This window comes from Papilio machaon, chromosome 8 (genome assembly GCF_912999745.1).
Source record: "Papilio machaon chromosome 8, ilPapMach1.1, whole genome shotgun sequence".
NCBI classification, from domain to species: Eukaryota; Metazoa; Arthropoda; class Insecta; order Lepidoptera; family Papilionidae; genus Papilio; species Papilio machaon.
In genome coordinates this window covers 6,857,244-6,883,226 of record NC_059993.1, presented here as the reverse complement: position 1 = coordinate 6,883,226, position 25,983 = coordinate 6,857,244, and the positions used below count along the sequence as shown (strand labels likewise).

At 32.1% G+C, this 25,983-nt stretch overlaps 2 protein-coding genes across 4 annotated transcripts in view; one reads left to right on the top strand and one right to left on the bottom strand.

Annotated features, from left to right (window-relative positions):
* LOC106720332 overlaps nucleotides 1-25,983 on the bottom strand; it is a 153,381-nt gene that overhangs the window by 8,618 nt on the left and 118,780 nt on the right. For both annotated transcript variants that reach the window (XM_014514970.2, XM_014514971.2), the window contains one exon: nucleotides 7,360-7,453. In XM_014514970.2, the coding sequence (XP_014370456.1) occupies nucleotides 7,360-7,453 (94 nt within the window). The remainder of the gene's footprint in view (nucleotides 1-7,359; nucleotides 7,454-25,983) is intronic.
* On the top strand, nucleotides 6-647 carry LOC106720333. 2 transcript variants are annotated; one of them, XM_014514973.2, is made up of 3 exons: nucleotides 112-250; nucleotides 338-425; nucleotides 521-647. In XM_014514973.2, the coding sequence occupies exons 1-3, from the start codon at nucleotides 113-115 to the stop codon at nucleotides 613-615; spliced, it is 321 nt and encodes a 106-aa protein (XP_014370459.2). In that variant the 5' UTR covers nucleotide 112; the 3' UTR covers nucleotides 616-647. The 2 variants fall into 2 exon arrangements, 1 of the variants encoding a protein (XP_014370459.2); XR_001357455.2 differs by lacking the exon at nucleotides 112-250 and adding an exon at nucleotides 6-83 and having other exon boundaries at nucleotides 338-647.

Below are 25,983 nucleotides of genomic sequence, written 5' to 3'. Positions count from 1 at the left end.
GGTGTGGGGCGCTCGGGCGCGCGTTTTGGCGCAGACTGCCGGCCAGCCGGCGCTCTCGCACGGCCGACGCGGCCGACACGACGGTGACTATTTGACTGTCCGTACCGCGGTCATGACGCCGCGCGCACTCAGTCGACACAACACACACCTCTCCCGTTACCTTATTGCCATGTTACGGGGACTCGACCTCGCCAGCCGGTCCGATGAAGCCCTTGGCAAATACGTTGTCCAAGTAAAAGTTAACGCAAAGGTTTCGGAAAGCATTAGAAAAAAAACAAATTCGTAACAGTTGCGCGTCACTACACTTCTGTTCCTAATTACCGTATTGTGTTTTCAGGTGAAAATGAATGACTTATTAGAGATGCAAATCGCCGGCGCCGAGTCGGATTTGTTATCAACGGTCGGTGACAAAATTGAAAAGGATGGTACGTCAACGGATATAGCATACGGCATAGACGATGCGCTCATACATAAACAAGAAGCGGATTGAAACCGACCAATATTGAATATAATGTTCTAGATTACAAACGATGCATAATGTGCATCGCTGCAACCACTCAACTCGCGTCTGCTTATCCAGAACTCGTTGCAGTCAAGATAGCGATAGCTGAATAAGATGAATCGTTCAAAAGCTTAAACGTTCTTAATTTGCAGCAACACTCGTAACACTGAAGCATACAATGCAAGTCCGATGGAGCTTTGACGTCAAACCTACAATATACAAACCTGTATGTAGTGTCATTATCCGGTGATTAGATAACTTGTAGTGACATAAAAGGGTTTTTTCATGTAAATTCTTTATTAAACACATTAACCAATCAGCTATTTTGGTTCAAGCCTATTCAAAAATCACCCAGTGTGACTGCAATTTCCGACAGAAAAGAATCAATTCGTTATAAGCGCGGATTTCGTCCTATTTTTGAGGAATCAATATTACGTCCATATTCCCATTGTCAAATGACCTCGATTATTTCTAATTCGATCAATAACCATTACTTAATGCATGGCGCCACATTTCTATCTGTCATTTAAATTCCAAGTGCCCATTCTAGTGTCATCGTAAATTATTATTAAACTTTATTGCTTGTACTACCAATAGATTTAATAACAAAAACCAATCAGATATTTTTCGTTTATACAACTCTATGAATTTACTTTTAATGACAGAATAATTAAATCACAAACATTTTTAGGTGCCAGCTCTACATTTTACTAATGTTGCGATTTTATAAATGCAAAAGTTTAGACGAATGGATGGAAGTTTGTTAGAAAGCATGTTCAGAACAGATCAACGGATGTCGATGAAATTTGGCGCAGATGTAGAACATAGTCTCGAAAAACACATAGGCTACTTACTTTGGTTTTTGTTTTAATTTCACACAGACAAAGACGCGGACAAAAGTTAGTTTTAGTATAAAAACTACTGCATTTCTATTTAATTTATAATCATTTTATTCAAATACTAATAAGGTTTATTTGATATTATTTGGCAAATCTTCTTGGAATATTTCCCAATGATACATTTAAATTTAACGGTTCCGAATGGATTAGTTAAAACATATGTGTCGTTTTTTATCGCATTTTATCTATATATATAAAAGAAAGTCGTGTTAGTTACACTATTTATAACTCAAGAACGGCTGAATTGATTTGACTGAAAATTGGTGGGCAGGTAGCTTAGAACCAGGAAACGGACATAGGATAATTTTTACCCCGTTTTCTATTATTTATTCCGCGCGGACGGAGTCAAGGGTAAAAGCTAGTTTATTATAAAAATGACGCATAACGACCAATAATATTAAAAACACATCATAATTTGAATACTATCTAGGTTTAAAGATATGTCACTCGTAAAATATTGAAATTAATTCGGCGTGATGAAGTTATTTTTCAAACTTCCAGGACTTGGAACCTAATCTATAGTCAATATATACATTGATGATGACGACTAACTGAAGATCCAATCCGATTTAATTTCGGTTGGTGTGCAAAACTGGTAAAAAGGAAAACAATTCTCATCTTTCAGAGTTAGACGACTTGTGGTTTGTGATTTACGTCGATCAGTGTAAACGTTGTATATCCAGACAGACTGAGATCTGGCTGGAAGCCAATACCTAGCGACGGCAAACCTTGCTGTTTGGCTCATTGTTGTGTAATGTTTGTTTTAATTGCTAATAAAATGACGTACACACAACGGATTTCGCGAAAAGAAATAATTTTTTCGAACAAGAACGAAGTTTAATGCATTATTTATATTTTCTATACCCACGTAAGAGAACGTAAGGCATAATCTTAGTAAAATGGGCACTAAAATAAAATAATTGATGATTTTTTTTCTTCATTTTATTAGACTTATTATTTCATTTTGGCAACAATGTAGAAAACCAAATAAGCGGCATTCTTTAAATGAATACGTAATCATGGATGTTGCCTACGTTTCGCTCTAGTTTGTGTCACAGTCGATTTCTTTTCAATTCGATCAGTGTCCGTACAGTATACAAAGGAAACCGAACGAGGTTACATTTAAGTAGTTTGAGTTGCTAATATACAACTAAAATTACAATAATTTTGTTCGATCAAATCTACCAGTTACCCGTGACTTCGTTAGCGTACAATGATATAAAAAGTAATCTTCCGCGAACATGAGGAACTACCTTTCAGAAAAAGTCCCGTTAAAATCGGTCCATCCGTTACGGAGATTTTCGGAACAAATGCGGCTTTGCGAACGGACAGAAAAAAAATTGTAAAAATTTGACATTCATAAGCATCGCAAATATATAGTGTTTGCGAAATTTGATTTATTAAATGATGATAATACAAACAGACGATCCAATTGTATTAATTTTATATATGTGGTTACCATATTAATCATTACTATGAATACGGGATTCGATCAAAATCGAATTTGTAATGTACGTAAAACTGCAGAGTAAATATTTAATGTTGTAAATTTCTGTAAATTATACGAGTTTTAATACCGACACATCACTTTAAATTGTTGAATGAGAATATCCCATTGCGGAAATTATCAATTAGGTCTTAATGACTAGCCTAATTAAAACTGGCACATATGTGCTAGAACTAGTCTGAAGTGGTTAGCGTACCAGGCGTGTAGGACTTCGTTTGTGAGGTAATTGTCAGTTGGAGTAATTAATCATGTTGCCATGTCGTACGTTTTCTATTATAATAATCCGTCAGAATATTTAACGGCTTACCTAGCCTTTGTAGGAAAATCAAGTGAAGGAGTCAGTCTAAACTTGTTAACTTTTATTTAAATGGTACTTTAAAGAAATAAATATTGAAGGATTCTTTCTATCCGTCTTTGCCGTCGACTAAGTAATTCGACTAATCGTGTGTATTTGAGACCAAGATCTCCGTTTAAAACAAATTTTTATCTCTGTTTTATAAAAGACTAGCTTTTACCCGCGACTTCGTCCGCGCGGAATAAAAAAATAAAAAACGGGGTAAAAATTATCCTATGTCCGTTTCCTGGTTCTAAGCTACCTGCCCACCAATTTTTAGTCAAATCGATTCAGCCGTTCTTGCGTTATAAATAATGTAACTAACACGACTTTCTTTTATATATATAGAAGAAGTTAGATAAGAGATAAGATGACAAGACCGAGGTTACGATGAACAATAAATATTATAGCTGTTATTATTTGACGACTAGGTCTGGTTCACAAAGTACCCTTCTATTCCTGAGCACGCGTGACATTGACTTTTATAAATTTTAGAATTGTATAATTTTGTGGCTAATTATTTCCTTATTAAACAAGCAGCGGGTGCTATTTTTTACGTTCTCGTAAATTGTAACGGGGAAATAAAATAACATTAATGAGCATAGGTACCTAATGTAACACAAACATAATGATAAGTGAACATGTTTCACGAAAAATTAATATGTATTGAAAATTAAAGTCATAAAAATAAAATTTGAATTCGTAATTGTCTTTGACCAACACCTTTCCAAGGTTCAACTTTAAAGAAATTTTTTAAGTAAATATTGTTATTACTTACATAATCTTTAGTAGTTTTCGAACACATCTTGTCAGGATCATCACAAATAACATTTTATGCAAGCTTAGTTGTACCTGTCACTAATCTATTTACAATATTATCACAATATAATTCTTACAATTTTACGTACGGAAAATTGCTTGTTTCTTTCGGCAGCAGAGCACACTGCACCACACTATGACAGTTAACTTTTTACCAGTCTATTATCTCATCTACCCACAATATTATCAGATTAATTTCGATCTCTTCTGACGTGAGATTTTATTTTCATTCGCTGTAGGGCTGGACATATGTTTGACCTACTTCAGTAATTAGTTCATTGTCGTAGTTAAATGTATGATTTATAACGATAGTTTAGTCTTTGTTTTTTTACTTAGGCAATGTTATTGTAAAATGAACCATACGTAATAGTGTTCAAGGCTAATTTTACTCTGTATTTTTTATTATGAAATCGACATCCCATGTTCTAATATGTAGTTTCTCAAGGAAAAAAATCTGTTTATGTTTTAACGTGTTACGTTAGCTTAAAAGAAGAAAAAGAATTTCACCTTCAATTATTTCGGATTCTAACTAAAACAATTTCATTCTTCGTACAAATGTTTATGATTTTTCCGTCACAAATATTTGAAAATTGATTTTCTTACCGTGGATTTCTGAGACGTGGGGTTCGTGATATAGTAAGATAATGACAGGGATGATGATATGTTTTATACATAGATTTTATACATAGATGGTTTCAGAAACCCACGGTTTAAATATTAAACATGGTATGCCAGTGTTGATATTACCTTTTAAAATTTATCTTTTAAGTTTGTCATTTACTTAATACATGGAGCACCTTGTATATAGTTTGCATATAAACTTAGACCCGTATACAACATCCAATATAACTATGGTTTTCAAGGATTTCTTACGTTTATTCTTTATTATTATTATTTAATATAACAAAAAACACACAATGCAAAGATCGAACTTCACCTGATAATTTCGTTTGATCTAATGAATGCCTACTTTGAGTGGGACTTTGTTTTATGATGTACAGAATTAACAAAAACATAGTTTTATCATAAATTATAATAATTATAATTAGAAAGTGTTCTCCAGCCAAAATAAATAGTTTCACTTCCAAAAATAAATTTAATAAACGTATAAATATAATACAGTATAAATACAGTATAAAATAAAACATAATAAATAAAATACAGTAGAATCTTCTACTCTATTTTCTATTGTTAATTATTCATTATCTATCTATATATATAAAAGAAAGTTGTGTTAGTTACACCATTTATAACTCAAGAACGGCTGAATCGATTTGACTGAAAATTGGTGGGCAGGCAGCTTAGAACCAGGAATAGGACATAGGATAATTTTTACCCCGTTTTTTTTTTTTTTTATTCCGCGCGGACGGAGTCGCGGGAAAAAGCTAGTAAGACAATAAAATACAATAAAATAACTTTAGTTCCGATTTCTCATAAAAACCTAGTCTTCGAGATCTATTTCAGTGAGCGTCGATAAATATAGAAACATTGTAACAAAGTGCAATTTGGCTTAATCCTTGAAGTCGACATTATGCCCGACCATTCTATCGCCTTGAACAAATGACTAACATTATTGTTATACACGTCACCGAACAATTACAAACAAGCCTCTTTATAAACGAACTAGGCTTATTATAAACTAGTGGCAAATTTTGAGTAATTTAAATTTATATTAAGAATTTGATGCGTTAAATTCGAAAAAGCATTTTATATGACAAATAATAATTAAAATACCTAACTTGGAAAGTTTATAAACTAATGCGCAAGGACACGGCAAACTTTAAGATATTGGTTCAGTCAAAAATTTGATGTCAGTTTAGAATTATAAATAGTGCAAATAGGAATATTATTAATTGACTAAGTTCGCAATCGTCCGGTGACGTACAGCGCAATTATGTCATCGTACCAGATAGTGGATAAGTTTGTTTTGCTAATTGGAAAAGAAGCTAGGAAGTTAAGAAGGAATCTTTTGTTATTAAGCTTTTTATTTCTTAACTTCGCTGTTAACTTAGGCTAATCTTAATTTAAGCAGTTATCTTATTTCATCTCAATAATGTGAAACTTGTCCACAATAAAAGTTGGGTTAGAGTTTCACTTATGAATAAAAAAATATAATATATTCTTATGTATTATATAACATTATATTTAGGTATGTATTAATAAATTACGGATAAAGAAAGCAAGTAATATATAATCGAAGGTAAAAAAGAAGATTGAACAGGAAACAAATAACAAACACGTGCAAAACAAAATAAGGAAGCATCCACAAATGCGGATGATACGAGTTCCGTGATTTGACATTGTTTTTATTATCTGTTGGAATAAAAAAGGAATATATTTTAATATATAACGAAAATATACACATGTCAAGTTTGTATTAATAGTTAATAGAAGAGAATTAAACATTTGTCCCTATTTCAGTCAGTAACAAAATAATAGTGAGAATGACATATTTGTTACGTGTATCAAAAGGAATTTAGTAATTATAAACGTACTGATGTTGGCAGAATTGTGCAATACGGCAAGTTCACATTGCCGAAAAGTTCATATGAAACATTTCACTGTCTCAACTTTCTCAGGGAAAGAAAGAGAGATTACAACATTTTTATAGTGAATCTGTCACGAAGTGTGTTCGTTACTGCAACAGATGTCTAGTTTAAAATCCGACACCTTTTTTTAAATGGTGTTACGGAATCGACTGGGAATGCAGTCATTTGCAAGATACTGACAATTTGCCAAATGTCTGGGTGTCCTATACGTAATGAATATGATTCTTTATAATTATAACGTTGATTTTATAGAGACAGAATTTTCTCGAACGTCCGAAGTAAAATTATAACGAGACAGATAAATAATTTATCTATAAGCATAATATTTATGCTTTAACATTAACCATTTGAGCAAAAGGCAATTTATCACGATGAATTTTGGCACAATTCTCACAAACGTATTATGATTTATTCTAATCCGTAGTTAATCTAGATCCATCAAAATATTATTATTTTCGGAAAGTACGCCGTAGTATGAATAGTAAATTTATACATCTCATTGTTTTTGTTTACTTTTTAAGTGGTAATTCCTTTTAAATATTAAACGAAAGTCTTTTATATTAGGAAATATAACGATTACAATTATTTTTCAACTTTGTGCTAATCTTGTTTTAATAAATAAGAGATAGATGCACCGGTTACTAACTGAGCTCTGTTCTCATCATATGTTATATAAACTATATAGTTTCATAATTTATTTACCATAAGTCAATTGTCATCTCATTAGGTACAGTAATTTATATACTTACTTTATTGTTAGAGCCAGCAGCACTATAATGAGCCCCACAAGGGCCATGGCAATCACCACGCCGCATATCATGTAATTCGCATCATTCGGGGCATCTGTAACAAACAAATTTATACATTAAAGACATTGCTGTAAAGTTTAATTTTGTTCAACAATGTTTTTAATAATTAAATTGTACTTCAATTGTAACATAATATTATTGTTGCACTTGTTATTGTTAAATTAAAGTCACGTTTCTAAGTTGATGCATTAGTTTAATACTTAAACAGATCCTACAACAAATATAGATGAAGGGTTTGTTTGCATGATGTATGCGATAATCATTTATTAAGTGATTTTGTTATATATCATTAGATTAGATACCTACTTATGATCCCCAAGTGTCGACTCAAGAATCAAAACACTGTATTCGTATCTTAAACTCAATTATTTGGTAAGATTATCACTATTACTTGAATCACAAAATTACTAACAATTGTCTTAAAATCCTTTCCTAGAATTGTGTTAATTCAGAGTACACTAGATTATAATTATATAACTAGTACTAAATACATTTTTTGCAGCTCACGTGTATGGTTCAATAGACTGTGAATAATATAGATAAGGTTTCCATTGCCGCCTCTCAACCGGTTCATACCAGTTCATAGCTAAGATACGCGTTACATTGCGCCAATTGTATTGTAAATTTGCTATATGTAGGAGAATCGATCCTTGTGGGAAAATACCGGGTCGATGCCGGTCCGGTACGAGCAAACGACCGCAGTCCGGGTCGTATATTTTATTGATTCTTTCAACATAATATTTAAAACTAAATGCCATGCCAACGAATTGAAGTAATGTGGATGTTGATAAAGCGTGTAATTGTTATAAAATTATTAAATAATCTCACATTCATTAAACAAACTGGATAAAACTGACAATAACTTTGTTAAAAGGTAACAATTCTGTAGAAACACTGTGTTTTTAATGAGTAAAATTAAAGGATAATATACCATAAGCCACAGTAATTTGTTTAACATATACGTGTAAATTGCATGGCCAATTTATTTACTTTCAAGTGGGCAAATCAATCTTAGAAATATAAGGAAAGACTTGTAACATGAGACACAATTTAATGCAGATGATTTACTAGTTTTATAAACAAAAAATTTTTTAGGTAAAGCATATTTTTTTGTCATATAAGGAAATATCAAATGAATTCTAATCTGGATATTTTAAATTTTTAACGCTGTTTAAACTTACCATTAGCAAATATTTTAGACGTAGAATTGTATGTTATTACTTAGACTATCTTAAGTTGGATAATGAATGTACGTTTTTAAAAACATACGGCACTGTATATTCACGTGACACAAATAAAAATGTCTAAAATGTGATATATTTAAAATACATTGTATAATTTGTTACCGCAATGCAATGCTCCACCAATGTTATCTCACATCCGGTAGCGTTCAACATTTAAATACTTTGTTAATAGACCAAGATAGTATAAATTCTAAAGTCATTATTTTGACATTACCAACCGGTCATATAGACCGACAAGGCTATCTAAACCGGTGGGCATAAGTCAAACTAAATTATAACAGCTCTCTAGCGCCCCCTAACAATATCAAAAAATGTCACAAGATCCTCTTTGTACTGTAGAAAACAAATACATTTTTTTATTGGAACGAAGTTCCTTATCGCGCGTTGTGAAAGGGGACTAGACGGAAAAAATTCTTACGAAAAGTTGTCACGACACTTTTTGCTAAGTATGTTACCGACGAATGAGCGCTACTTCACCATGGCAACGACGTGACAATATATAACGAAAATTCATAGAAATAAAATGTACTTCTTGTGAAGACTTAAGTTTTTTATTCATAGAATAAACATTGGTTCCTTCACTAATTAACTGAAAGGAACTTCGTTCCATCCGGGTGTCCCTTGACACTTCTCAAGTTTTGTATTTTATGTAATTTTATATGACTAAGTAGCTTTTATATATATTCTATCAGAACAAATTGCAATAGCAGCGCTTCTCAATAGTTCAGATATCCTTGTTTAGTCAATCTAGTCAGATTTATCGTCGTTTAGCGTCTGTCTACTCGTGAGATTCCACTGCCGAAGCCGCTACATTTATGAACACATACATTTATCCCTCTTATTCTCGTTTTAAAAAACAGAGATATCAATTTATTTATTGAAAATATTTCGACGGTGCACATAAAGTTACAGGGTCAGTTTAATAATGTATCTTTAGATTTAGACAATGTCACTCTGAGCTTTAGTAATAACAATGACTACAGTATGTATAGTTTAAATCTAAGACATATTTTAATAACAATAAAGCTTATTTTGGATGGTCGGCACACTCGTCGCCTTTTTATTGCGGCACGCCTTCCTTTATAACAAGTATTAACGGTCGATTATGTTGTTAAAATATACAATTTCAAACTTTATTAAATAGATGATAAAGAAGGAAATTGAATGAATATATTTAGTAGCCCTTGGAAGTCATTAGCCCGAATTCACCAGGTTAACTTGACACCGACAACCGTGTCGTTTATTCGTGAAATGTGTTGACGGTTTACCGACAATGTCAGGTGTTCTAGTAAGTGCATCGTCCGGTCGACAACGTGAGGTTAATGCACCCTCACGGTTTTTTAGGCGTCCGAACGAGTTCTAATTACCGAGATGTATCGCAATTTTATAACCCGGTTTGCTTTTTAATAAAAATTCCTCTTAACTCTGTTATCTTCAAAGACTTAAGAATTGTAAACTGTTAAAAAGAAGTGTATTAGATATCTAATTACGATGGAATGGAAATCGCATAAAATTTTCTACCATATTTTTTTGGAAGATAACTTCGAATTAAAATCTCAACAACATGTAAACTTTTTGTACAATATGTTATCAATTGCGGAACTTTTGCGAAGACCACAAAATAAGGACAATGAAGTGGAAGTAAGTCTGTTATTTGGCTGATCGGCGACGTGACTTTATCCTTCCGTGTGTCTTGACAAAATAATGATAAAACACAAGGATATTTGTGAACAGAAATTTGATTTATTAAATAAACCAAAATTAATCGTTTTTAAAACCTCAGACACATGAGATAAATAGGAAGTTTTGTGTAAAAATATCAAAGTAAAATAAAATTTATAAAAAACGATTTCAATAATATATTTTATAAAAAAACATTCGGAGACTTTTGGATGCATATTTATAAGTTTATACTGGCACGATATCAACACCTATTAAAATACAGTTACTTGGGGATTCGTATAACCCATAACCAAAAAAGCGGCGCGGCAGCTGGGCGTTCAATCCTATCTGCCATCTATCTTATTCTAATTATTTTAAAATATCTGATCAGTCGGTTTTATCCTGCAATAAATTCGCGATCGAAACACACACGGACATCCGCAACGCACGTCCACGGCGCGCGTGTGGCATTTTTAAACACGACGGACCTTCTACTTAATTTCCTTTAAAAATTACTTTTAGTATTTAATCGAAACAAAGACTCGATCGTAGCCCAATGGAATTGTAAATAGCATTTTAACGTTTAAGAAAAATAAACTAGCACCAAAAAATACGATACTTATTACAACAAAATTAGTTTTATTTTCATTGGTACCTTATATATTGTTGTGGGTTACATATTTATACACATGCTACAGCAAAAGAAAAATATATAATACAAAAATAATATGATTAAGTATCACCGACTGATTTAATTTCAAACCACCCGACATACAAGTTCACCATAATTTAAAATAAGTAAGCATTAACAAGTGATGGTGTCAGGTTATACTTATTTTATAATTTCACACAATATATAGCCGATAGTGCATATTGTTGGCGCCAGCTATACTGCAACATCGACATTTTATTACACGTGTAACCTTCTTACAAATGGTTCAAAGTCTTTGACGTGACTGCTGACTGTATTTCTGGGGACAAGTGTATCTGGGCGCATTATATTACATTTGATACAACCTGTCTAAGGTTATACCGATTGCATAAAAGGCAAGAGAAGTTTTAATTTAAATTAGTTGTTTTTTTTTCTTTCATTGATTGATGAAACTATATGTCTCTAGTGGCATTTCGAAACGACTTAAGTATCTTCAAGAAGAGTTACGGTACAACGTTACAACTAATTCCTTATAAACTGGCAAGGCATGAGTTAGCTTTGTTAATATTTATAGACGACGATTACTAACTACTTTACATTTAGCAAACTGCTTTTCAAACTCAAGTCAACAAACCGGAATGTACCGGAGTGTATGTGCTTACGGGCACGGGCCATATTCTGGGGGGAAAAAGAAAAGAATGACACCTCTGCATTAGTATCGGACTACTTTTAAGAAACTTTCAAACTAGTATTGTACGAATACTTGCACAGATTACTAAAGACTTACATGCATGTCGTTTGGAAACATGAAGCTAATTAAAAACATTGCTAAACAATGGTGATTGTAAAAGAACGGTACAACGCACGTGACCGGTATGATGTAAACGATAACTCTTAATTACAGCTGACCAATCAGTGTGAACCACGCTTTAATTTTTGGTTAGGTTATATTTGAAAACCAAGATTTCGCATAACCGTTACGTGGTCCTGTCTCAATTTCTTTCGCATTTGTCTTCGTAACATTCTATGCGATTATGTCGAGAACCATATACTAGCTTTAAGTATTTTTTATAAGCCCCTATTATTTAGATTTAGAACTCTTTATTTGCAATTTCTATTCATATAGCGGCAAGTATTTATACTTAATGACTACGACATATGCATCTCGTTAAAAACTTTCTCTTACAATAGCAAAATAATGAGATTCATCTCTTTTGAAAATCTTAAAAGAGTTTTAGTTCAACGAAACGGTTAAACAAAAGACGCTGTAAATTATTGCCGTATTCGTTTTAGATCATTAAAAAAACTGGATGAAATGGAGTAACAAACGTGGATTTATAAAATAAGGCATCTGATGTACAAGTCAAAATTGAAGCGAAGCCAAACTATGATGCCAAAAATCACGTCGCTACTAGCAGCCGTGGTTTGTTTGTTTATTAAACTTTGGTGTGGCTACAGTTTTATAACATGCACATGTGCGAATATTGTGATGTTTTTTTTAATTCGAATTATTTACTTTTGCATATATATCATTAAAATCACTTAAAAGTAGAGTGATAATGATATTTTCTCGTTTAATAACTTGGTTTCTGTTTTGATATTATTATGTTCCTTGCAGCATCTCGTGCGACATTTCGAGTCCCCATTAAATTTGTATAGCATAGTCATTCTTGTTGTTAACAAATGTTATTTTAGCTGTCAGTCAAAACTGCCTAAACATTAATGCATATAAGCATCTACTCATTGACAAATTGAGATCACAAGATGTTTCAAGTTAATGTATCGACCATATCAAAGAAAACTTTTTGTGATATCAACAGATACTACGCCTCAAATTTAATATTGATATTACGAAAGTCACACGACAGAGTACTGCGACCTAAAAATTACGTTATTAGGTCACGTGGCATTAAAACTATGGCATTGTTGTGATAGATCGTGATAGATAAAGAAACCATCTTTATGATATCACTTTAAACATTATCATCATAAATATAGCTTTGGAACATTTAGACCATCATTATCTTTATTAATTCACACAATTTATGTTCTCACTTCCCTTGATGTCACTTTTTCAAGTTGTGCTGTCAAGTTGTTTGAAACATGGACACCGCCTTCTGTTGTTGTTGACCTCGATTTTGATACAAGACGTGAAAGTTTATTATGTCAAAAACTAATTAGCAGTACAAATTTGTTAGTTGTATTTTTGTTTGTATTGGTTCATTCTTGCTGACATTTTAAGGCATTAGACATTTTGACATACTGTTATACGGTAATTTTTAACATAAATACATTTAAGTCTGTTGAAAGTCTCAGGTACGGCCATTCTTTTTTACTCGAATAACGTCTTCGTTTTGTTGCACATCTGAGAAAGGCAGGCAGGTATATTAAGTCGCTCCCTGCTTTAAATATCAGTTAAAATGGCGGACTTAACGTCGGCTGAATAGCACATGCCCATCTATATTCGTTTGCATACACAATTACGTACAATCGTTTTGAATACGTCGAAGTACGTGCTCTTAAATGTACTGATAAGCCATTCGTTGCACATACGCATTTCTATTGGATATTACATCAGCTATTAGAGAGAAAACATTGCTTTTTTATAAATCGAATACTCTGGAAATATATGGATAATCTGTTAGAACATTTCATTTGTTCGCCTTACAACATTTTTATACTGAATTTGTATAGTTTTCGCAATAATGTAACGTAACACTGAAACAATCGTAGTATGTTGTGTAAGGATTTACGAATAAAAAAACTGACACATTTTGAATCTAATTACGGATTGTGTTTACAGCCAGCATATGTTTTTATTTATATGGAATATGAAACCAGGACTATTCAAAGAATACAATAGAAATGATTGCAAAGAAATGTCTATACAAGAACACAAATAATTTTATTATTAACTATTTTAACTTTCGAAACTACTAATTGATAAATACGACTGTTGGAAATTACTTTAATCTCGAATAACATCTCATGCCTCATATTCAATGCTTAAATGAAATCTTAATTGTACTTATTCAACCACGAGTATTATAAAAAAATCAAACTTTCAAACATAATCTAGGCCAGCAAAAGTGAGTGAAAGTGACTTCCTTTCGACCTTTCAAACTACTAATTCATGTCAAGCCGTACCGTGACGTCGATCTTTATTCCGGCGCAATAACAAGGAGTGTTGTAACCACACGTTATTAGTCTATATTATTAGTATATCATTTCTAATGCAGAGTAAAGTAGCTCGTAATACGTCTACGTAAGGGCTATTATTGTATAAATAAATCCGAATTGTAATTCAGTCTTTGCTGCTTTAATAACAAAGGCTTAAGATACCACAGACAGTGTACTAAGGACGATTAAGTAACTTATTCTTGTAAGCGACTTTCACTTTGGTGTGATCGTAGTCCATTTACGGAAGACTGGTACAGTTTTAGAGAAAGCCAAGCGTCGAACAACGGTCGTACACTGGTTTCTAATGGAGGTATATTTTGTTTGTTATGCACTGAAAATATTATTATTTTAATATATAGTTTAAACACATTTAAAAGCGCAAAATTATGTCAAATAGCGCTTTATCCATGACCTCAACTTATATTTACAGGTTCTAGAATTGCAACCAGTATTCGTAAACGATAAATTAATGTTCTTAAATGATCTTATACAAACATATACTAAGGAGCTCTTGACACAGACCTAGAATTTCTACCAATATATTATGTATGAATTATACCGAAAATAACAATAAAACTAAACTGGCAACACAGTTGCGCTTTTATTATTAAACAGTGAGGTGCACAACCCCTCGGCGTCGGAGCAGGCTAAAGCAGGATCACAATAAAAGAAAAAAAAGCACACCCGGGATCGGTCGGTCGGCGGGGAATGCGCGCCATTTTCGATCAGAATAGACATACTAAGGGGAAGGAAACAAAACTCTGAATAACTTAAATTATATTTGAATCACGAAAACTGAGACAAGAAGTAAACTATTTGCAGTGATTTTTCACAATGGAACTTGGTTCAAATAACTAAAGAACCCATTCAATAGAAAAGAAATTGAGTAAACCGACTTCAGGTATGGGTAGTGTACCTAACTAATGTGTAAGTTTAAAAGAATGATATGCTTTGTATATCAATACTGTAATTTAGTCCACATTACATGTTTTATCACGACTATGAAAGAATAATTAAATATATACGCGCTCTATCAATTTTAATTAATAAAGCTATCACAAAGAAACTTGTTAATTAAACGCAATTAACCTATGAATGTTAATATCAACTGACATTTAATTACTCTTCATATAAATGGCAAACAATTTTGATGATCATTTATATGTAAAAAAATCAAATTTATCTTCCTAATTCAATAATTTATTTTAATGTATATTTAAAAAAAAAATATTTTATTTCGAGTTCGAGTTAAATCTAACAAGCAAATAATGTAAAAAAAAAACTTATCGGCAGATATCTTTTTACACGGGGATTACACACTATAGACAAGAAGGCTGTGGTGTGTAAAAATGTGTACTTGTATCACCAAAGTAACCACGTTGGTAGCAACGTGATAGGGAATTGTTATATACTTTTTACTGAATCATCTACACTGTAAGCATAGCTTACTCATGTTCCATAGTAATATGCTTTTATAATATACAACAGAGTAATAAAGACAGAGAGATCGTTTCCTGAGACCGCTCGACCGTTTAACGTCTTCACGGCTCGTATGAACGAACGTATCGTATAGGGCCAGATGTATGAAGAAATAAAGATAAATGTACACCCGAAAGGTTTATTAACGTTTAGAATTACTTAAATTTTATGGAGGTGTCCTTAATAAATAGAATTTAAGTAGCTTAAGTTTTAAAGTGGTATTATTTTTTTACAACGCTACGCAAAAGAGTGTTATATAGAATAATATAAATATATAGAATACTATAGAAGAATGATAAACCTGGCTGGATGTTATCAATATTTTTTTATTTTTTATTCTTTTTGAATTTCGAATTCTCACATTAAAGCTGACAGTAGCTCATAGCTGTAAGTAATTCTACAATTTGTAAATGTTTCTCACAGACTTGTGTGGCGGTCGGGGAATTATTTTTAATTGTTATAATTATTCTCACGTTTCCTCTGGTGTAATATTTAATACTCACGCCATATACATCAGCATGTCTTAGCGTGCTTTAGTATATTACATGGTTGGGTTGTGGAGGTCATCCCGAAAAATTACGGCCAATGTCACGATGAGGGTCAGAGTGACGCTGTTTCATGGGTGTGGTGGCACATTACTGTTTATTTTTATGAATAGTATTTAAAAGCAAAAGGCCTTCGAACATCCATCTTCAAAATTATAATATACTAAAATATAATTATGGCCTATATCTTCGAGAACTTTAAATGTAAGAAAGCTCACGTTATTTTATTTGGAATATGTTAATGGAACTCTCCATAAAAGCGATATTTATTATTTTTACAGCTACCAGGACAGAAAAGAACTTGTTTATTTATTAGAATAAGAACATAAAATGTTACATAAACATTTTCTTATAGAAAATACACGATCTATTTAAGATGTTAATCTATGTGTTTGTGTTGGTTATTAGTTGAAGGGTATGAAACAGACAGTGACTATGCCACTGGAAATAGCCCAAGCGGTATCATCGGCTCAATCTTAGCGTAAACTCATCCTTGTTATAGATAATATGATGTGAATCACCTTCGAAAGTGTATAGAATGGGAGCAACTAAAGTCTAGCGATAACTAGGAATTTTACGACATCAAAAATTTATTGTTCATATAGAGTTTACACCCATAAACATTAATTTGGAAGTGATTTCAGAAAGTGTCAGTGACGGATGATTTATTGTAGTTCCATTTATGCTAACGTGCGTTACCGTAGAAAGTTATTGTTTTTTTTTTCAGGCTTCTTTCCCAGAAATATGAATCTACCTAGCATACGTTAAATGATAATGTTACCAAGGATACTTTAATAACAAATTAACCCTTTAGTTTTAAGTTATTAACATTTGAATTGTGCTATGACTCACAACGACCACGTTTCCAATGCATACCGACAATTTAGACATCTGGCGGAAAGGGGGGTCATGCATGCAAAGTGTTACCCCGTGTGTCGTGTCGTGTCTTTCCGTTGCCTGTACGTAGCTATAACAATGTGCCAACATAATGCTGGAATAATAGATTTAAATAGTGGTCTTAAAATGAACACTTATTATGTTGCCCGCATTAATGGATTCTTTTGAAATACTGTTGATAGAAGGAAGTAATAAAGGTTTGTTATAAACTAGCTGTCGTCCGTGACTCCGTCCGCTCGGAATAAAAAATCTTAATGAGTAGCCTATATGTTCTTCCAGAATATGTTCTACATCTTTGCCAAATTTAATTAAGATCCGTTGAGCCGTTCTGGAGATCTTCTAACAAACATCCATCATCCATCCAAACTTTCGCTTTTATAATATTAAGTAAGATAATATTTATATTAAATGAATAAGGGTTATACGTTATGTATTATTGAGAAGAAACACGAGCTCTTTGGAGAAGTATTATAATTATGTATTTTTACCAAGCAGTTTTAGTTCTAAATTTCATTAGTTTCAAATATGCTCAATTTATATTCACAACAAAGAAGTCTACGGTATTTCCGGTCGTTTCCCTTCTAATATCAAAAGTTCTTCCATTGTTTGAAATCAGACAGATTATTTTTTTTGTTATAGTACAAGGAACCAGTCCCCTAGCGGTTTACATCGACCTGTGCCAATGACCGTCTGTAAGTTGTTCCACCGGTGTACTTATTAAAAATGTTAGCGTAAGCTGTTTGTGGGACCAAACTTGTTAGATTTCTTACGAGGAGTTTGCTAATATTGACATTAAAATATTCATATCTCTTTCACTCTTAATGTAAACAATGGAAACTACAACATGTTTTATGTTTATTTATGTGTCGGCTTTTACAAAGAAACTATCTCTGCAAAATTATTAAGTATATATTAAAAATCGTATCATTATTCATCATGATAACATCTATCGTGACAGGTTTCAAAGATAACTAAGGAATCAATCTTATCATAGTTGTCGCTTAATGGGAACACCATATATCTCCTATGTTATTTTGCGTTTTTAAAATGCTAGTATCAAAATTACAATTTTCAAAAAGTGATATACAATTTTCAACAGTTTCATCACTGTTTTATTTCAGTAAAATATGACATTGGGTTTAATTGTATGTAATAGGGCTCTGATTGTTCATACTGATTGAAGCGAATTTCGTTTAAGTCCGTTCACTGAAATGCGTGAGACCTTTGATCGTAGTTATTGGTGCATATTGGAGTACAATGATCGTGGGGTTAACGTCTCAGTGACAAATTACTCCGCGTGACATTTACAGCAGTGGAGCAGAAAACTTCCGTCGCATATGACATCCGGCGCCAAGCTGGCGCTTCGTAAGGAGGACACAGTTTGTGTACAAAGTATAATGGGACACCATATTATATGAACAGCGATTTAGTTATCTTGTTATGGGTAGGTTATAGGTATATTAGATATTATACATATATAAGCCAGTGCTACTTATTAAATAATAACTTACTGGTCTTATTAACAACTTTTTTTACTTATTTTTTTTGAATAAGTGATTTATATTAACGAATACAATTACGATGTGTGTGTTGTTACCAAACAGGGAGAGTTATTCGAATCTCAGTAAGTTATGTAAGTAGCGTGGCGCTCCAAATCGTGCGCCAACTTCATGCTAATTGAAGAGTCGAGAATTAATGCTGAATATGAACTGTTAAGTAATTGGTCGCAATGTCTTATGAATTTTAATACTAATTTAAAAGTTTCTATAACAGTACTTCAAGTACTACAAGTATAAACATATAGATACGTTATCAGATAGAAGCATTGCACCTTGAGCTCGTTCATAAAACGCGCCTCACCAATTATTGACATAATTATTTCCGTATATTATTATTAATACGATAATTTTATATATAGGACAACAGACGTATCTTATCCTATCTTATTGAGTTTCCAATATTTAAAATTAGAATATTATAGTGGATTATTTGTAACTTTCTTTTGTACTATCTGTCGCCCGCGACTCCGTCTGCGAGAAATTAAAAAAAAAACTTAGTAAGTAGCCTATGTGTTCTTCCGGACTACGTACTATATCTGTGCCAAATTTCATCAAGATCCGTTGAACCATTCCGGAGATACCTTCAAACAAACATACAAGCATCCGTCCATCTAAACATTCGCATTTGTAATATTATATTAGTAAGATTACACATTAGAACAGTTAAACATAGCGGTTACACTTTACACTACACGGTTGACTAGAGAAACTTTATTCGTTTGTAATTATAATATAGCAGTTGTTTTATTTAATCTACGAAAACAGTATGTATAGTATCGATCAAAAATCGTTATGTTTGTTTGATACCTAAATGAGTACAAGTACAGTATCGAACAATTCGTCAGAAAGTGTTCGTGTATCGCTACAGATTTTCTTCTGTAACACTTCTCCATACTACCAATTCGTATATAGTATGGAATCATATTAATTGAACATATTATCTTATAAGTTTTGTGTTTATTTATAAAAACCCATAGTTACCTTTACGTTAAGTACGTAAGAGATTAATTTCCAATGCACTAACTTGACAATGAGCTGATATCTTTGTAGTTACTAATCAGTGCATGACCTGGTATACATGACATGGCTTACAATGTAAACTACAGTTGCAACATCACTTGCAATAAACTAAATGTTTGGTAACTTAGTTGTATAGTAGTGCAGTCCTTCTTGAAAATAAACAATGAATATTGCTTTACAAATAAACGTACAAGTTTTAAAGCTACGTTTTGAATGCCTGAAATACAAAAAAAACGCAAAATACAAATTAATTGTAGTATTACTTACAAATTGAACTCTTGTGTAACATAACTTCACTAGTCGCACAAAAATTTATAAATTAAACTTTATAAATATGTGAGACGTTTACGCGTGACTGTACATTGTCGATATAGAGATATATCTGACGCTTATTTACTAGCAACTGTGTCAAAACAAAGACAACCATGAACACAAACTACTTTTTAACATGATATATTATGTCATATAACATTGGTATCTTAATCTGACCATTGCCATTTCTATCAGCTAATTTTGTAGTATCACAACATTCTTACTTGGATGATATTACAAATTTGACTGCACTCGTAAAACGCGTAACTCCAGGAGAATAATGTTTCCTGTTCCTATGCCTTAGAATTAGTAAGGGTGTAGTGAAATTAATAAGACTCGCATGTTTATAACTCGTTGGTGCAGATTTTAAAATGGGGGCCATGGCTAATTTGTTTCCGTACCAACTCGTAAGTGGAGCGGGCTATTTGAATATAATAGACTGGTAATGAGTCATTGTTAAATGTTTCCTGCGAATCCCTTTTGAATGATAATAGTTGGACTACTTAGATTTAGTTTAATTGGTTTTAGAACTCAGTGGGAATATATTAGTCGTCGTTAATATGTTAAATATGTCTTCTGAATTTCGTTGCATTTGGAACTTTAAAACTGACTGATTATTTTTTTACTAACTGAATTAATTACAATTTTTTCAGAATCATTTCATACATAACGAGACATACCATATCGTACATCTAATATATAAAATTCTCGTGTCACAGTTTTCGTCACCGTAGTCCTCCGTAACGGCTTGACCGATTCTCATGAAATTTTGAGCATATTCAGTGGGTCTGAGAATAGGCCAACATCTATTTTTCATTTTTTTTTAACTGCGCGCGGACGGAGTCGCGGGCGTCAGCTAGTCTATATATATAAAAGAAAGTCGTGTTAGTTACACTATTTATAACTCATGAACGGCTGAATCGATTTGACTGAAAATTGGTGGGCAGGTAGCTTAGAACCAGGAAACGGACATAGGATATTTTTTACCCCGTTTTCTATTTTTTATTCCGCGCGGACGGAGTCTCGGGTAAAAGCTAGTTTGATATAAAATTTTAAACATAAATTGTCATTAATTTGATTTTTGCGACTTGAATGACTAAATGAGGATGATACAGTAGTTTAAAGAAATGTTGATATGCAACAAAAGGTTGTTGATTTTGGTGCATGTCAGGTGAAAGCTGACAAGACATACTTCCCGTCACTTAAACAGAGAGCATTCTATAGTTTACCTAATAATTTTATGTAAGAGAATGAAAGGTTAGGAATGCGTTACCAATGTCGTGCACGTCTTGTGTGATTTTTAATAATTACAGTGAGTCTTTAAAAATCCTACTTTCACATTCAAAAATTCTATTTTTAAATCAAACCAAAATGTAAATAGCTTTTTATTTTTTACCTTATAATATGTGAAAAATTCGTTTTCGTTTAAAAGTAACAATATCAAGTAAACTTGTTTTTAAACTATAAATATTCTACACCTTAACCTTTATACAAAAAGGCTTGTTATTGAAAAATACTTTCACCTTCATCTGACATATTTCAGAACCTCGGCTGTTTGTTAATGAGCTTTAGTAGATGCATAAGTTGAAAACATCACACACCTTTCTTCACCTCACGTTCACACATTTTTAATGGGAATTCTTTTAATTTGGTTCTATTAAGCGAAATCTAAACTAAGCGACAGAAAAGTAAGCAAATGATTCGAGTCTGTAAGGAACATTTGCATAATCATGTCCGTGTTTAGGCTCTTTACACACGACTCCGCAAATCGATTACTATTGTTTTATACTTGCGTCGCGAGTATCGCGTACGATCTATACACATAACAATGTCTCACACGGCTGACACGAATTTACAAAATGTCAATTGTATAGATTTACTCCGCCATTTTGAAAATCGCGGCAACTTTTGCAGCGACGATCTTGACGAACAGGTATCAAGTAACTGGCGGCGAGTGGCGGTAACGAAATAACAAATTATCGGGGATTTACGTAGCGAAGTGTAAGAAGGACCCTATAGTTATAAAATCACATTTAACTTACTGTTATTTTGATACAATGCGTTTCGTTAGGTATGTTTTTACAAAGAGAATGGCAATACGTATTTAGTAAAAGTGTTTCGGTAGCAGAAATCCAAGGTCCTGAAAGACGATATACCAAAACAAATACGTCCCGGTTCATTCGATGTCAATTATAAAGTTTACAGTTTGTCACTGACATTTTGTTATACGAGTATACTTTAGCTTCTAGACACTTACGTCATTATTGAGAGTTAGAAGAACTTTATAAGATTTGTGTCATTGTTGTATGAGTTATGAAGGAAACATAAGCTTAAAGGTTAGCCAATCACTCTCTTTGAATAGACAGAAGGCCGTCCACATCTGCTTTTGTATACGTCAAACAAATGAGTCCTACAGTAATGTAACCGTTTATTGAAAGTTTAAGACAATAGCCAGTTAAATTAAACATTTTCATGTTTTATATTACATACATGTTCAGTGGAACATAGTATAACAGAACTTGCGAATATATATTCTTTGCCTGAGGTAATTGAAACAGATTGCTATAGAGAAAAAGAAAAAAAAACAGATACACTACAGATCTTTTCAACCAGCAATAAAATGTCGATCTGTGTATCGTATCATCGTAAACATTGCAAAATCGTATTACTCATTGCAAGCCCCCGCGGCTGCAATAGCAACGTCATTGTGCGGGGTAGCTACAGATGTGAAATTGCTAGTTACAAGAATGTATGCCAAGGCGACAGACAGACGGTTTTAATGTAGGCAGTCTACTTGGAACGAGGTATTTAGTTAAATTATCTTGAATAAATTTTATATTCATTTATAATAACCTTATATAATTTTAGATTTATGAATTTTATGTTAACTTTATTAAAAATTGGATACTTTTTTAAAATTAAATAGTATGAGATAATTTAAAAAAAAATCAACTAAGCGTATAATCTTATTCAATTGATTAAATTGCTTTGAGTCTTTATTTTTACTTTTAATTATTATCTCAACCATTCTAGTATGGATCCGCTTTACTAATGTCTACAAAATTCACTATATGTAAATTATTTCATCATTTTATATGATATCATTAAGAGTATTTTTATTTCTTCACGTCCCAAACGAGTGATGGATGATACTAAAAGAATAAACAAGTGCTTTAAGATTATCTTTATAAGGCGTTATTAAATGCGGTTTATGTTTATAAATTATAAATATTTATTTCAAAATAACATGCGTTTCGTGAATGATAATCATTAACATCATTGTTTGATTGCATTTTGAAGGTTGTCAAGGAGCGACTTTCATATACATATCTTATTAAAAGAAACATAACATTGACAATATTACTTTACTTTTCAGAATTACTGGTTCATAGTTATAACTATCAGAGATCGTTCTCACTATCTTACTTATCTTTTATTACTAATATTATAAATGTGAATGTTTAGATGGATAGATGGATGTTTGTTTGAAGATATCTTCGAAATGCCTTTACGGATCTTAATGAGATGATTGACATAGTCTGGAAGAACACGGAGGCTACTTATTACGTTTTTTTTTTTTAATTCCGCGCGGACAGAGTCACGGGTGACAGCTAATATTTCACACTAGTATTTAACATTTCACAAGAATTCCGTAATGCTTTCTATTCTTTTATGAGTAAAACTTATACGTCGTAAAAATATGCACAGAATATATTCAAATATTGTAAAATAAATGATCGTAATTATGAATCTATGCTAAAGGGCCGCCGAATGAAACCTAGTCGATCCGTGTCAAGTTCAACAATATTGCGAAGTTAGGTAAGGTGGTGTTCACACAAAACATTAGTATTTTGTCTCAATATTTTAAAAAATATGTTGATTATTTTTATTATTACTAAGACATGTACACACTTTAAAAATGTACAATTTTAATTTTATTAGACGAACCGTGTGCGTCATTCTCACATTTACTTAACGTTGTCCTTAAGCTTACACATACCTTTTACCCGTTACCCAATATGAACTAGTGTGTACAGAGCCTTACTTGCAGCACGCACAGCGCTCATGACACGTTATGAAAGGACAAGATGTACTTGGTTAGTTTTATCTATTGGTGCTGCAATGCTATTAATATTTAAAGGTTTTGCAAGCAATGAAAGTTGTGTTCTGCTTAGTAGATATGATAACATTAGTTAGAGATAACACTAAATACTGGCTATTAATCTGTTGAACCATGTGACCATAACAATTATATCTTTATAGCATCCATTCAGATGTAACTTTTCGACGAACTTTTTGCGTAAACTGCATTTATCAATACCTGAATAGCTACTTTCTTAACGAGTTTCCTTAAAAGAATCCAAAATATGAATAGGTAATATACAGTTCGCAAATGTATCTTCCAATGCATTTTGCCGGATTTTATGGACCGAATGTATTCGCAGAACAAATGGATCGATGTTTCCTTTGATCCTTGTTATTGCTAAAGTAATTATCTAGTAGTTCTGTTTGCACATTTAGAGTTAATGTATCCAACAGTCCTCCAAACCTCAAACTAGGTATGTTAAATCCACTTGATGTTAATTTAATATATGATGAATAATACATACAAAACTATATTTGCACATACTTAAATAAATAAAAAAAAAATAGTTAATCATTCCCTTTTTTACGTATTACGGAAAATTTTATACGTTAGATATTCTAAGTTTATGAACTAAAAGTACTTCTCGATTACAATTTATTATTTTTTTTTGCGCCGTTACTAACGATAAGGCTCCCTCTATCTTGGTTACGTGATTAATTCCGGCTATAGCCAACGAATATTTTATCCCATATTAAAGATTATTAAGTTTTTTTCTAGTATGTACTGTATGTACAAACTTTGACTGAATAGTAGTTCAAATCAAATTTAATAAATGGCTATTATTATTTAGCTTATAAACTCGTATTATTAAACTTTAACTATGTTAGAAACTCTTATTTTTAAGGCATTTTTAAAGTTAAAAGTATTCAAAAACAAAAGATGACCGGAGTCTAAAAAGGTTAAGTTTAGTAGAAATTTTAACACATAAAAAACTCTGGAGTAAACCATTTTTAGAAGCTCGTAAACTTAGCAACTTAGGAATATACTTAATTTCTCATTAATTCTTCAAGTAAAATAGAAACACTTATTACTATTATTTAAGTATTGGCAAAAGTTAATTAAAAGTAAAATAATTTACATTTACATTTATTTAAAAAATTACATTACTTTAAAAACTTTGCTCTTTTATTACCAGTGATTACTAAATTGAGTTCATCAATTACATAATGCAAAGTCACATTAATAAAACTTCAATTGTCATGAATTGATAGAAACCAGTCTTATTACAACTACGAGTATTATCGTCTATTATGACTTAACATTACATCATTTCTAAGTAAAGCTTCAACACTTAATACATTTAAGAAGAATCTCTTCAAATACAATACAAAATACTCAAACACTTCAGTATGATTGTTACTATTGGTATCACACTTAACACTAGTATTGTTTTAGTTAAGCATAATTTTATCTTGAAGTGTTTAATTGTTTAAAATGACTCAGCTATTGTAATTGTCCCGAATGTCAAAGGTAGAATGGTGGATAAGGTAGAAGGTAAATATTACAATTTTTATAACCAGTCAATTTTCTTAAAATCGTCTATGAATTCTTCGCATTTCTTCGTTGTTTAATGTCATCATTCTTATAAGGAAAAATGTTATGGTGATATTGTATGCTTAGGACGGTGCTTTGTTCACAATAATTATTAAGAATTATAGAATTAACACTTATATTATAGTCTACGCTATAGACTACCTAATGTTTAGAACAGAATTTTAGATTGACTTATAATATAATTGAAATATAAATAGTAGGTAACAGTTTTACAATAAATGTTATAATGTTTTAATATTTTTTATAACGAAGGGCAAACGGCAATGTATCTGCGATTCCTCTGGCGTTGGGGATGTCCATGGGCGTTGGATTA

Bases quoted from the DNA above. Each gene is read 5' to 3' on its own strand.
- LOC106720333 (XM_014514973.2), top strand. From the start codon at position 113: ATGACGCCGCGCGCACTCAGTCGACACAACACACACCTCTCCCGTTAC. The intron at 251-337 runs GTTTCGGAAAGC...TTGTGTTTTCAG, and splicing joins AAGTAAAAGTTAACGCAAAG to GTGAAAATGAATGACTTATT. The intron at 426-520 runs GTACGTCAACGG...ATAATGTTCTAG, and splicing joins TGACAAAATTGAAAAGGATG to ATTACAAACGATGCATAATG.